Here is a 13,395-nt window from a genome sequence, read left to right as displayed (position 1 = left end):
GTATGCTGCAATCTGGCACTTACCTCTGCAGACAGAGATATGGCTATCCATACTTCTCCCCATACCATCTTTTTCTCTGCCCCCCTATACTTCAACGATTACAGTGTAGTGTTGCTAGGGGGAGATAGATATAGTTATCAGCCATAAAGATCTCAGGCAAGATGGCAATGCCTTTATTTATCTGGCATCACCATTTTAAACAGCTGTACACATTTTTATTCGAGTTGCTGCTGCTCTCACCTGCATGTATATAAACATACTCTACTTATATGGTATGCGTTAATATTGGCCTGCACAGGGTACTTTAACAAGGGGCAAACTATCCCCAATTTGTATGCAAGCCACGTCACTCCCGAGATTAATCAATAAACTGCGAGACTGACAATGCATCAGATAGCCTAGCAGGCGACATAGAGGAGACACTCCCCCAACAGTCGCCATAACAACCAGTAGCTACTTAAAGTGCACGTTTACTATGTGCCTATACCTTTGAGAAAGCGCGATCACGCGCGAAACGTGCGTCAGGTGACCAGAACGTGGTGACGTCACCGCACCCAAGATGGCGCCTCCGCGGCTGCAGCTGCTACTGTGAAACCGGGACACTTCTTCCTGGGCATCCTGCCTGCTTTCCCTTCCACTCGGGGAAGCAACAAAGGGGCTATGAACTTAGACAGCATCCAGGAGATAAGTATAATACTTTAATAGCCTGTTAGATGCCTATGTCTAGGGAACTGGGACTACACGGCACTATATACTCTGCCTCCCTCCCCATATAGCCACCATTCTACCATCACATCACCCGTGCAGGACATAGGGATCAATGGTTTAATCCCCTATACTAAGGGGCTGAGTTAGGGGTACTATTTACTTAATGTGTACAGCATTAGCTACTCATTGTCTATATATGCTCACATGTATGGAGGTATATTACTAGTATCTGTGTACTCATCAATAACCAATATTGACCCTGTTTGCTGAGAGTTTTTAACTGGTTTCAAGTAAGGTGACTATGTTAATGATCTCTGCGCTAAATTATTAGCATGTTAATGAGGCTATAACTGGATACGGTCCTTGAACCGTGCCTCTGGGCATCCATAGGAGCACATTTTGTGCCTGCCCTTTGCAGAGCATTAACACCATCTAGCAAATTATTTTATTATATTCTCTATATTCATACATAATTTTATGTGTGGTTATGTATTCACTTTATTTTCTTTCTGTTGTTGTTGACTTCACCCTGTTCTGGAGTTATTCTATACCCACCTTTAAAGTGGTCTAGTGATTACACACAGATTTATACTATCTGTCCAGTCGGCTTTTAGTGTATCACCCCTCCAGATTTAGCTTCGGTAGACCTGGATCATCCCAGGTTTATTGAATTATTGATAATAGGAACTCCATAGGCATTATGGGCCTTTCAGTCTGGAGTTACATACAGGGGATTCTCTAAGCGAGTAAGCCCACTTTAGGGCAGTGTACTGTTACTATCTTCCTACTTATGTTGAAGATTCTGTTGGTTTGTTTATAAGGGGCTGGTCCTGGACTATTTATACCACACCCCTCTATACAAATAGGTTTTAACTTTCTTATGTGATTTAAAAGGTTTTTAACTATAATTACCACATCACCCACTTAGCCACTCTGAGTGCATTCAAGGAGGTATCTTTTGTTTGTTTGTTTATAAGTATCCCTATCCTCTTTTGCACCAGAAACTGGCACTATTTACTCATCATCACTATTGTTACTTTTTGCTGATGCTTGAGCATCCCCCACCCATCTCTCCCCCCCCCCTTTTGATATATTTAAATGGCCATCCAACTGCAGCATCATGCCCCCTCCCCCCCAAAGGTGCCTCTTGACCCGCTTGACTTGGCAGCCATTTTGAACTCCCTAGCAGGGAGAAAAATACTGGCAACGAAACCGGTAAGAATCAGGAACCCGGCAGCCCCCCAGAGATAAATATAGCACAGTTCAGTTCTAAAGAGCCCCCCACCCCCTGGTTCAAATACGGTAAAATAAAAAGGAAAACGTTACTGTGTAGGCAAGATTGCAGCTTTCGACCAATGGCGTTTAAGTAGTTAAATGGCACCTTGTTAAATACAAAACATCGAGTTGAAGTATTTATAAAACATTTTGTATACCTTTAAAAAAAAAAAAAAAAAAACAACAATATTGGGGAAACGAGCTTTGTGGGGGTTCTATACGCATCTAATGTCTTTTGGTGATAAGACTGTCCGTACTGTATACTTTGTGCTCTGTTCATTCATTGCAGTGTCATTCTGAAGCCATAATTGGTGAAACAGAATGATCGGAAATGCCGGAATTCTGTTTTCCCAGAGAAAAGCAAAATACCTTCATTTTTTTTTTTTTTATTTTTTTTTTTAGAATGTGCACCAAAATGAAATAGTTATTTTGAAGGGGATTGAATCGTTAATTTTAAAAAGCAAATTTCACTGAAAAGTCGTAGGAAAAAAATATATTATTACGACTTGTTAAGTGTTCGACAAAAATACCACAATGCCAGTTTTAGAACTGATGGTAATAATTTAGACTGGTTTTCTGTGGTTGTTTAAGGAAAATGTCAACTATTACACCACTGTGTACTAACAGATGGAAATCGGCTTTATTGGCATGACAGAAAACATTTTAGTATTGCTACAGCATGAAAAGCAGGGGGTAGGGTATAATGATTAAACAGTACATGGCTAACATATACACACAGGGATGTGGGGGTTAGTCGGCATCTCTCAGCCTGTGACAAGTGCTGATATAGTGTGCAGCCACTTCTGCTGGGGTTTCGTCTCCTAGAAGAATGGCTATATTTTTTTGTTGGTTCTCTCCAATATTATTAAAGTTTTGGATAAGAGCTGTGAGTTCCAGACTGCTTTGTTGAAGTCCTTTCCTGCCAGTGCATCTCAGGCAGTGACGGGGTTAAAATGTGTCGAAAATGGTGGTAATCAGCGCATTAATAAAGGCAGTGGGCTCAGCTGGTTACCCCTATTTCGCGTTGGGGGTGAAGGGGTTAATTCTATATGCATGGCTGTCCCCATTTTGCAGGCTAATCTCTACCTGCAGTGAAGTGCCTTTCTGTTGCTGTTTTAAAATGTACAGGCAGGATGCTATTTTTTTGTCTGCCTGCCTTTGTAAGGCAGTAAGGACCAAATGTTATGCATACAGGAGCCCCCTGTTGGGATGAAAGATCCCAGATTCGTAAAGTGTCACTTAATCAGGATGTTTCTGAGTAGCAGATCCTGTTACTCCTCCTGGATATTTCACACCTCGGGACCCAAACTCCAGACATTGCGTCCCCAGAAATGAGTGGCCCCTTTTTACTTAGCAGTGCTACCAAGCTGCTTACTGAGCATGCTCAGAGATACCTGAGCTGGCTGTAGGACTGGCCCATGTGACCTGGCAGGTTCTGATAGGAGGAAGATAATTCCTTGTCGATGGGATGAGGCTAATGTATCCCTTCAAAGGCCCTTGTCCTTAAAAAGGATTGTTCCCCTCATTCCTGGGTTATTCCTGTTTTGGTGGTTGCTGTTACCTGATTTCTTCAAGCGGATAAGACCTAAGTACAGCGGCTACGATTCCAGAACGCAAGGGGTTAAAAACATCGCAACAAGGAAACTTTCCCTGCTTCAGGATTTCGTTAGCCCTGGGTATCCAGCAAATCCCAGAGAACCAGAAAAGACTTTGCCCATTCACAGAAGGATTGGACTGGGGCTATTTATTTGGCAATTGGCAAATGGACTACATTTTAAAGGACAATCTTCTGGTGCTTTGCATCTTTCTGGACATTATCCTCTGTTTCTCTACCCGTGAGTGTAATTATTAAGTTTATTCTGCAGTTGTCGTGTGTTTGCCTATCAAGGGAATAAATCTCAGTTTATTTTGCTCAACCTGTTCTGCTCAATCAGGACCCACGAAATATAAATGTGTTATTAAGCGCGTCTCCCGTGACAAAAATGTCACAGCGTGTCCTTTTTTTTTTGCAGAGGTTATGTGACCGGTTCTCCGGGGATATCCCAGAGGGGCAGATCAATCTCCCCTCCTTCTTCCCTGATGAGTATTTCACCTGCTCCGTCCTGTGCCTGAGCTGCCGGTAAATATCTGGGTTGGTGCTGTCATTTGCTGTGAGGATGTTACAAGGACCGTTTTAACGCAGAAATCCAGACACATTTTTTTTTTTTGGGGGGGGGGGGGTATAGCATAGGAATTGGAGGGCCCCACCAACTTGAACTGTGCTATATTTAGTTCTGTGGACCCTGCTTCCCAAACTACTTACCAGTTTAGTTACCAGTGTTACTTCCTGGGTATTTAAACGGCCATCCAATAGGAAGCCGCAACATCATCCCCCTCAATCAGATTGCAGCTTCCTATTGGCCTGCTGGGCAGGTGAGATTTGGCGGCAATATTGAGTTCTCTAAGGGGGTAGGAGAACACCAAGAACTAAACTGGTAAGTATTTAAAAAAACAGGGGGGTCCCCAGAGCTAAAAATAATGCAGTCTCGCTCCAGAGGACCCCTGGTTCTATTGCTATAAAATAATCAATAGTTAAAAAAATTAAATAAAAAAAAAAAGAGAGAGAGAGCCAGAGAGAGAGAGAGCCAGGCGGGACTGTGGCATTAACACCTTAAAAAAAGGAAAGAGCTAGAAGCCGGGAACATTTTAATTTCAGATTAATCAGAACAGTATTAAAAATGGTTTCCATTTTTCAATAGTTATATGTACTGACTTATTCTTTAAAAAATAAAGGGAAATGGAGAAACCGCCGTTCTATTAGTTCTCTGTTTATGTGCAAATCATGATGACGTAAAAATAAAAAAACTTTTTAGGTTGATAAGAGCTCAAAAAGTTAATAAAAATGTTGCATTATATTGTTAAATAAAATAAAAATATGTAAACACCATTAGAGGTGCGTGCGCCTGTGGGTAGCCTGTGTGTAAATAAATCACATATATATATCAGCCATACAGTATATCACACACATCAGATATATATATATATATATATATATATATATATATATATATATATATATATATATATATATATATATATATGGCACACCACATATAAAGCCCTCAAATCCTTCTCACTGCCTCAAAGCTGTGGGAAGGTGGCACCAGGTGTTCATGAAGATGTATAGTGGCATTTGTGATTGTAGGTTTAACCATACGAGGAAAGCTTGAGCAATATACCCGACTATAGTGGGAAAGGTACTTGCCAACATACAAATGAGGCCGGCATGGCAAGAAAGGCCTCAACCCCCAAATAAGGAACACACTGAAAAACAATTGCCCTCATTCGCCAAAGGCTGGGTTGTCCCTGGGCTTGACATGGCTCAGGAAGAATGCATGAAGTTATAGAGACGGTGCTAAGAAACCCAGAGGTTAAAAAAAAGCTGTAATTCAAACCTAAACCTGGCTACCTATAACTTCCGGTCGCTCTCCAGGGAAGCTGCACTGCAAGAACTGGAAGACGAACTATAAAGATTAAATTGAATATTGTAGGCCTGAAGTTAGAAGAAAAGATGAAGGCCTCATTGAGCTCAAAAGCGAAAATCCACTTCTATTTCAAAGGAACAGATAATGGAAGAATCAGTGGAGAAGGCTTCATCGTTACCAAGAGATGGAGAAACAACATGTTGGAGTATGAAAGCTCATCGGAAAGAGCTGCAGGCTTCAAATAATCCAAGTCTATACTCCAACATCAAGTCATACAGATGATGAAGTGGAAGACTTCTACCATGACATCAACCAACTTCACAATAAAGGAAATTGTCTCCTCAAGATTTCAATGCACAAATTGGTGCCCATCAGAATGACACAGCTTCAGTGGTAAGTATGGTTACAGTAAGGCTTCAGACAAGGTGTCATTAGCAGCGCTGACTCTCACGCAGGAGCTTTTTTGAGTTCCTGCATGAGCGTCAGCGTGCGCACTTGTGAGCCGGGTGGGAGCCGGGCAGGGAGCGGGAGGCGGGGCTAGCACGGCGCCGACGTCACGGACTGCCATTGGCTTTTGGCGGTCACGTGACCGGCCCTGCGCTTACCTCAGCGGGAAAAATTAAATTGTGCTGTCGGTTGCAATTCTGCACGCCTGCGGAAGCGCAGTCTAAAGCCGTGCTCATTAGGGATGATGTTTCCCCTCAGCGCGGTCTTTTTCACCATGGCCCTGGCCTTAGAGGAATGATCGTGTAGACAGATTGGTAGAATTTGCAGAATGTGAAAACTTCTACATCATGAATTCATTCTACAAGAACAATCCATATAGAAAATGACCATGGAATGGACCCAATGAAAACAAGAATGGAATTGATTCTATCCTAACTAACAAGAAAGAAGTGATTGAAGACTGCACAGTCCTTCACTGTTTTGACATCAGATGTGATCACCGATTGGTTCGTTGCAGATTACATCTGAATGTGAAGTTGGAAAGAAGAAAATTAACAAGACAAAAACAAGAACCTCAACTGCAAATAATTGAAACCAGTACTGAAAAATTGCTTCAGCTTGCTCAAAATGCATGGGAACACTTTAGCAAACGTTTATAAATATTGTAATTGATAGTGCAGAAAAAACTGGCGGAATCGCTAGCAAAAAAACAGCATAAGAAAATATGTGATGAGACACAACGATTAATGAGGAGAGACAAGAAATTAAGCAATCCCAAGACGCAAGAATAAGATTTGAATATGCAGAGTTTTGCAAGACAATCCGCAAATGTATAACATAGAACATGTAACTGTAATATGGTGAATACTATTGAAGATCACAAAAGCTTAAAGACGACAAAGCAGTGACTTACAGTATGATTGGGAAGAAGCAAATCATTGCAAAAGTGTCAAAAACAATCAAATCTATGAAGAATGGGAAGGCTCCCAGGGAAGATGGAATTACAACTGAAGTCTTGAAAGCAGCTGAAGAAGTAGAACAAATCCTTGCAAAACCCTTTATATGCTGCTTGAAGAACAGGAACATTCTAGAACAATGGAGCAATACCATAGTTGTCAACATCCACAAGAAATGAGACAAAGAAGACCTCAGAAACTACAGACCAATCAGCCTACTTCCAATCACTGACAAGATTTCTACAAAGCTACTCACTAATGGGCTACAACTGACCGTGGACTTGGCCCAGCCTAGTGAGCAAGTGGGATTTCGCAGTGGATACAACACAATAGACCACATCCAAGTCGTACAAAAAGTGGTTTCCCGAAGTAATGCCATACAGTACGTTCTATCACTGGGTTTAGGATTTGTGGATTACGAAAAAAATCTGATTTGATTCTGTCTACACCTCAGCGGTCCTAGATGCATTAAGAACACCACATGATGAAGCGTACATTGATATTATAAAGAACATTTATGAGAATGCCACATCAACCATTAGATTACATGAAGTTACAAGCAAGATTAGGATCAGCAAGGGAGTGTGCGGCAGGGAGACACCATGTCACCAAAGCTTTTCACTGCAACGCAAAGACATTAGATTCTGAAGAAAAAGGGAATCAAATTCAATAGTGAATATTTGAGGCCCCTATGATTTCCAGATAACATTTTTATTTTTGCCACACGTCGAGAAGGCCTCCAGCAACAAATGGGAGAACTCTCCGAAGCAAGAAAGAGTGCGCGGCTCCATGTGCATATCAACAAGACCAAAGGGATGTTCAACAAACGTGTCAAATCTGCAAAGATTTAAATAAATTGAATAGAACTTAAAGAAGTCGAAGACTATATCTAACTTGGCCTGCAAATAACAATGGATGGGAACCTGTTGAATTAATAAGAATAGGAGAATGAAGATGGGATGGAACGCATTTGGAAGAAACCAGACAATATTTCAAGGGAACCTTCCACACTGCCTCAGGAAGATAGTTTTTGACCAGTGTATTCTGCCCGTGCCCACGTATGGGTGTTAAACTTGGACTCTAAATCTAAGATAACTCAGAAGGTTCAAACAATGCAAAGACGTACAGTATGGAGAGATGTATGCAGGGTATTACCCGAAGAGAAAGGAAACATAATGAATAGGTTTGATGCCATCAGAAAGAAGTCTGTGACATCACAAGGCTGAAGAAATTAAAATGGCTGTGGGCAGACATATCGCAAGAGGAAATGACCATCATTGGAAAAAGATGGTACTCTATTGCAGCGGTGCGCAAACTGGGGAGTGCGACCCCCAGGGGGGGCATGAGACTGAGTGTGAGGGGCGTGGGGTTTACAGAGGCCCCGTGCGCTTCCCAAAGGCACTTAAATTAAATACCGGAGGAGCTGCAGGGCCTCTGTAAACCTCACTTACCTTGGCTCCGGCGGCTTCTCACACGCGTCGCCATGGCAACCGCAGTACCCAGAAGATCATTGGGGAGGCCTTCATCCAGCAGTAGATTGACAAGGCCTGCAGATGTGTGTTTGTGTGTCTGTGTGTTTGTGTGTCTGTGTGTCTGTGTCTATACTAGTGTTGTACCGGGTAGTGAGTTTTGAAAAAAACAGGTAACAGGTACCCGGCCAAAATCAATAGTTTTACCCGGCGACATCTTGGAACAGCAGCAGCGGTCCTGTGGCGGTGGCAGCATCGGAAGTATCTTCAGCCGGCGTGGGACAGCAGGAATCCATTCCACAGCACCGCAGCAGGTAAGCTGTGTGTGTGTGAGCCGCTGGGGAACCATATGACAGGACCGCTGCTGCTATTCCTAGATGTCGTCCGTCGCTGGCTGCAGGTAAGTAATAAGATTATTTTCAGCTACCCTGACATTACCCGACGCCGGGTATTACCGGCGTCGGGCCCACTTCTCAGTTTCCGGGTAGCTGGAAATGTGCCGGGTAACACCGGGTAATTCCGGGTACATATGTGTGTGGCAGTTTGACTACGTAAATAAGAGTTAGTATTTAGTCAATAGGAGTGTGGACCTGCATTCAGCACTAATGAAAAAGGGGTAAACCCCTTTGCTGTCGGCTTTTCCAGGGCTAATCAGGCTTTGTGAACCTTTTTATGTGCATAGAAGTCGCTGCAAGAACGGGATGAACCACCTGAAGGATGGTGTCCCCCACGAGGCGGATGGTTTGTGCCAGTTTTCCCACCAATACAGCAATAAAGTGTTTATCTGTAAGGTGGGTGTATAGGGGTCTTGTGTGACCATAGAAAAAGAGGAACGGGTGAGAGGTAGGAGAGAGAAAGAGGGTAGGGGGGGGGGAGATAAGAGAGAGATGGGGGGGGATAAGAGAGAGATGGGGGGGGGGTAAGAGAGAGATGGGGGGGGGATAAGAGAGAGATGGGGGGGGATAAGAGAGAGATGGGGGGGATAAGAGAGAGATGGGGGGGGATAAGAGAGAGAAAGGAGGGAGAGGGGATAGGAGAGAGAAAGGAGGGAGAGGGGATAAGAGAGTGAAAGAGGTAGGGGGATAAGAGAGAAAGGAGGGAGAGGGAGGGGGTAAGAGAAAAATGAGGGGGGATATGAGAGCGGCTATAGGAGAGAAAGGAGATAGGTAGCGATAGGAAAGAGGATTGAGGGGGGGTGGTAGGAGAGAAAAAAAGAGGGAGAGAGGAGATATAAGAGGGATCGGGAGATAGGACAGAGAAATGAGTAAGGGCAGGAATAGGTGCGCTGGGGATAGGATAAGGAGGGGAGAGGGGGGGTGTAAGGGCAGGAATAGGTGCGCTGGGGATAGGATAAGGAGGGGAGAGGGGGGGTGTAAGGGCAGGAATAGGTGCGCTGGGGATAGGATAAGGAGGGGAGAGGGGGGTGTAAGGGCACGAATAGGTGCGCTGGGGATAGGATAAGGAGGGGAGAGGGGGGGTGTAAGGGCAGGAATAGGTGCGCTGGGGATAGAATAAGGAGGGGAGAGGGGGGGTGTAAGGGCAGGAATAGGTGCGCTGGGGATAGGATAAGGAGGGGAGAGGGGGGGTGTAAGGGCAGGAATAGGTGCGCTGGGGATAGGATAAGGAGGGGAGAGGGGGGTGTAAGGGCAGGAATAGGTGCGCTGGGGATAGGATAAGGAGGGGAGAGGGGGGTGTAAGGGCAGGAATAGGTGCGCTGGGGATAGGATAAGGAGGGGAGAGGGGGGGTGGTTGGGCAGGAATAGGTGCGCTGGGGATAGGATAAGGAGGGGAGAGGGGTGGTGTAAGGGCAGGAATAGGTGCGCTGGGGATAGGATAAGGAGGGGAGAGGGGGGGTGTAAGGGCAGGAATAGGTGCGCTGGGGATAGAATAAGGAGGGGAGAGGGGGGTGTAAGGGCAGGAATAGGTGCGCTGGGGATAGGATAAGGAGGGGAGAGGGGTGGTGTAAGGGCAGGAATAGGTGCGCTGGGGATAGGATAAGGAGGGGAGAGGGGGGGTGTAAGGGCAGGAATAGGTGCGCTGGGGATAGAATAAGGAGGGGAGAGGGGGGGTGTAAGGGCAGGAATAGGTGCGCTGGGGATAGGATAAGGAGGGGAGAGGGGGGTGTAAGGGCAGGAATAGGTGCGCTGGGGATAGGATAAGGAGGGGAGAGGGGGGTGTAAGGGCAGGAATAGGTGCGCTGGGGATAGAATAAGGAGGGGAGAGGGGTGGTGTAAGGGCAGGAATAGGTGCGCTGGGGATAGGATAAGGAGGGGAGAGGGGTGGTGTAAGGGCAGGAATAGGTGCGCTGGGGATAGGATAAGGAGGGGAGAGGGGGGGTGTAAGGGCAGGAATAGGTGCGCTGGGGATAGGATAAGGAGGGGAGAGGGGGGGGTGTAAGGGCAGGAATAGGTGCGCTGGGGATAGAATAAGGAGGGGAGAGGGGGGGTGTAAGGGCAGGAATAGGTGCGCTGGGGATAGGATAAGGAGGGGAGAGGGGGGGTGTAAGGGCAGGAATAGGTGCGCTGGGGATAGGATAAGGAGGGGAGAGGGGTGGTGTAAGGGCAAGGCGATGTGAGATTAGATGTGCTGGAGCTACACACGTGAGGGACTTGTAGCTCGTTGCTAATGCACCGACTCCCTCTTTTTTCTAATAGAGATGCTACGAGGGGGGACGAGAGGTGGTCGTGATCCCCAAAACCGTGGCTTCCAACGACAGCCCTTTCATGGGGCTGGCAATGTATGCGTGGGCCGGGTGAGTAACACTGCAGACACTTCTCCAGCTGACGCCTGACATTGTTACATTGTGCAGTCAGTCCCAGGGATGGCCTGTGTTGATGTAATCTCTTCTCTACATAGAATTGCTGCTTACTGAAACTTAGGAAATGCATATAAGGGTTGGGTTAATAAAATTAGATGGTCATTTATTGGTAACAGGCATAATTACAGAGTGATTGATAACGTGTATCCTTTCCTACAACGACCAAAGTGTGTTAATGGCAATAACGTGTTTTTTTTTGTCATTAATTTTTTTTATAATACATTTCTTTATTACAAGTGAACATGATATAAGACAGGTGTTGACAAATATACACAGTCTTATCATTTCAATGTTATACATAAACACCAGATGAACAATATATGGCCTGTACAAATTACAAGTACAGAAGGAAGGGCACAGTAACATACTATCTCTATAGTACAAGAATCGGCAAACTATATCTTGGCCAAATATCCCGGTTCACGCTTTTTTTTGTTTAATATTTCTAACTTCCTTACTTTTCTAACTGGAGTATATATAATAGAGTTCAATAGAAAATGTTCTACTCCACCTCCTCTCCATTTGGGAGGCAGCCAAAGAATAAATAAATTAAATAAAAAGTGGGGGTTGGAGTGAGGAGAAGGGGCAGAGGGCGGCGACAGACTCCAGTCACGTTACTGTATTCCTATCCAAAACCTTCCAGCTACCAGTAAGCCAGCAGTGGCCTAAGGGGTCAGCCCCTCCTAGGAGCAAAGTGTACTAATGGCAGTGACATGTATAAGGGTTCAGTCCCTCCTAGGACCAAAGTGTACTAATGGCAGTGACATGTTTAGGGGGTCAGTCCCTCCTAGGACCAAAGTGTACTAATGGCAGTGACATGTATAAGGGTTCAGTCCCTCCTAGGACCAAAGTGTACTAATGGCAGTGACATGTTTAGGGGGTTCAGTCCCTCCTAGGAGCAAAGTGTATTAATGGCAGTGACATGGTTAAGGGTTCAGTCCCTCCTAGGACCAAAGTGTACTAATGGCAGTGACATGTATAAGGGTTCAGTCCCTCCTAGGAGCAAAGTGTACTAATTGCAGTGACATGTATAAGGGTTCAGTCCCTCCTAGGAGCAAAGTGTACTAATGGCAGTGACATTTTTAAGGGGTCACATCTGAGTGATGTCTTTTTACCAAAATGTGACACCTATAAGTACTTTTAGTTTGTAAACACGGTGAGCTGAGACTTGAGAGGGGTTTGATTTCGTCACGCTGCTCCCTTTTGGCTGATGTCACTGAGTGTTCAACAGGATTGCAAAGGCAAAGATCCCCCTTCTCTGCCCTTATCTTAATTCATTCTCTGATTATAATAATGATAATAAAGATCTGGTTATATGCTGTAGATCAGGCCTGCACAACTTGTAAAGCGAGAAGGACCGAACTGCTCCAAGGAAAACAGATTCGGGCCGCACGGGTAAAATCATAATCATCATCATCATCATCATCATATCTCCCACAGCACCTCTCATCATCATCCTCATATCTCCTCCAGCACCCCTCATCAATCTCTTCCAGCAGCCCTCATCATCCTCCTATCTCCCCCAGCACTCATCATCTTCATATATCTCCCCCAGCACCCCTCATCATCCTCATATCTCCTCCAGCACCCCTCATCAATCTCTCCCAGCAGCCCTCATCATCCTCCTATCTCCCCCAGCACTCATCATCTTCATATATCTCCCCCAGCACCCCTCATCATCCTCATATCTCCCCCTGCACACCATCAACCTTTGCGAGACTCGCCCTCTATCTCACACCTCCATCTCTCCCCCTCACCCATACACAATACTCCCCCTTCACATAACACACATAACCCCCCTGCACCTCACATAACCCCCCTGCACCTCACATAACCCCCCTGCACCTCACATAACCCCCCTGCACCTCGCCTCACCCCCCTGCACCTCACCTCACATAACTCCCCTGCACCTCACATAACTCCCCTGCACCTCACATAACCCCCCTGCACCTCACATAACCCCCCTGCACTTCACATAACCCCCCTGCGCCTCGCCTCACTCCCCTGCGCCTCGCCTCACTCCCCTGCGCCTCGCCTCACTCCCCTGCGCCTCGCCTCACCCCCCTGCGCCTCGCCTCACCCTCCTGCGCCTCGCCTCACCCCCCTGCACCTCGCCTCACCCACCTGCAACTCGCCTCAACCCCTGCACCTCACATAACCCCCCTGCACCTCACATAACCCCCCTGCACCTCACATAACCCCCCTGCGCCTCGCCTCACCCCCCTGCGCCTCGCCTCACCCCCCTGCGCCTCGCCTCA

At 45.8% G+C, this 13,395-nt stretch overlaps 1 protein-coding gene across 1 annotated transcript in view; it reads left to right on the top strand.

The window, feature by feature from the left end:
* The window catches only part of LOC142486030 (zinc finger FYVE domain-containing protein 1-like), a 64,116-nt gene that overhangs the window by 34,459 nt on the left and 16,262 nt on the right, over window positions 1–13,395 (top strand). The window contains exons 4-6 of the mRNA XM_075584687.1: window positions 3,996–4,102; window positions 9,002–9,110; window positions 10,974–11,071. Of these exons, the coding sequence (XP_075440802.1) occupies window positions 3,996–4,102; window positions 9,002–9,110; window positions 10,974–11,071 (314 nt within the window). The remainder of the gene's footprint in view (window positions 1–3,995; window positions 4,103–9,001; window positions 9,111–10,973; window positions 11,072–13,395) is intronic.

Source organism: Ascaphus truei, unplaced genomic scaffold, assembly GCF_040206685.1.
Source record: "Ascaphus truei isolate aAscTru1 unplaced genomic scaffold, aAscTru1.hap1 HAP1_SCAFFOLD_713, whole genome shotgun sequence".
NCBI lineage: Eukaryota > Metazoa > Chordata > Amphibia > Anura > Ascaphidae > Ascaphus > Ascaphus truei.
The sequence above is the reverse complement of the archived record's forward strand: the minus strand, read 5'-3'. Positions and strand labels throughout refer to the sequence as shown.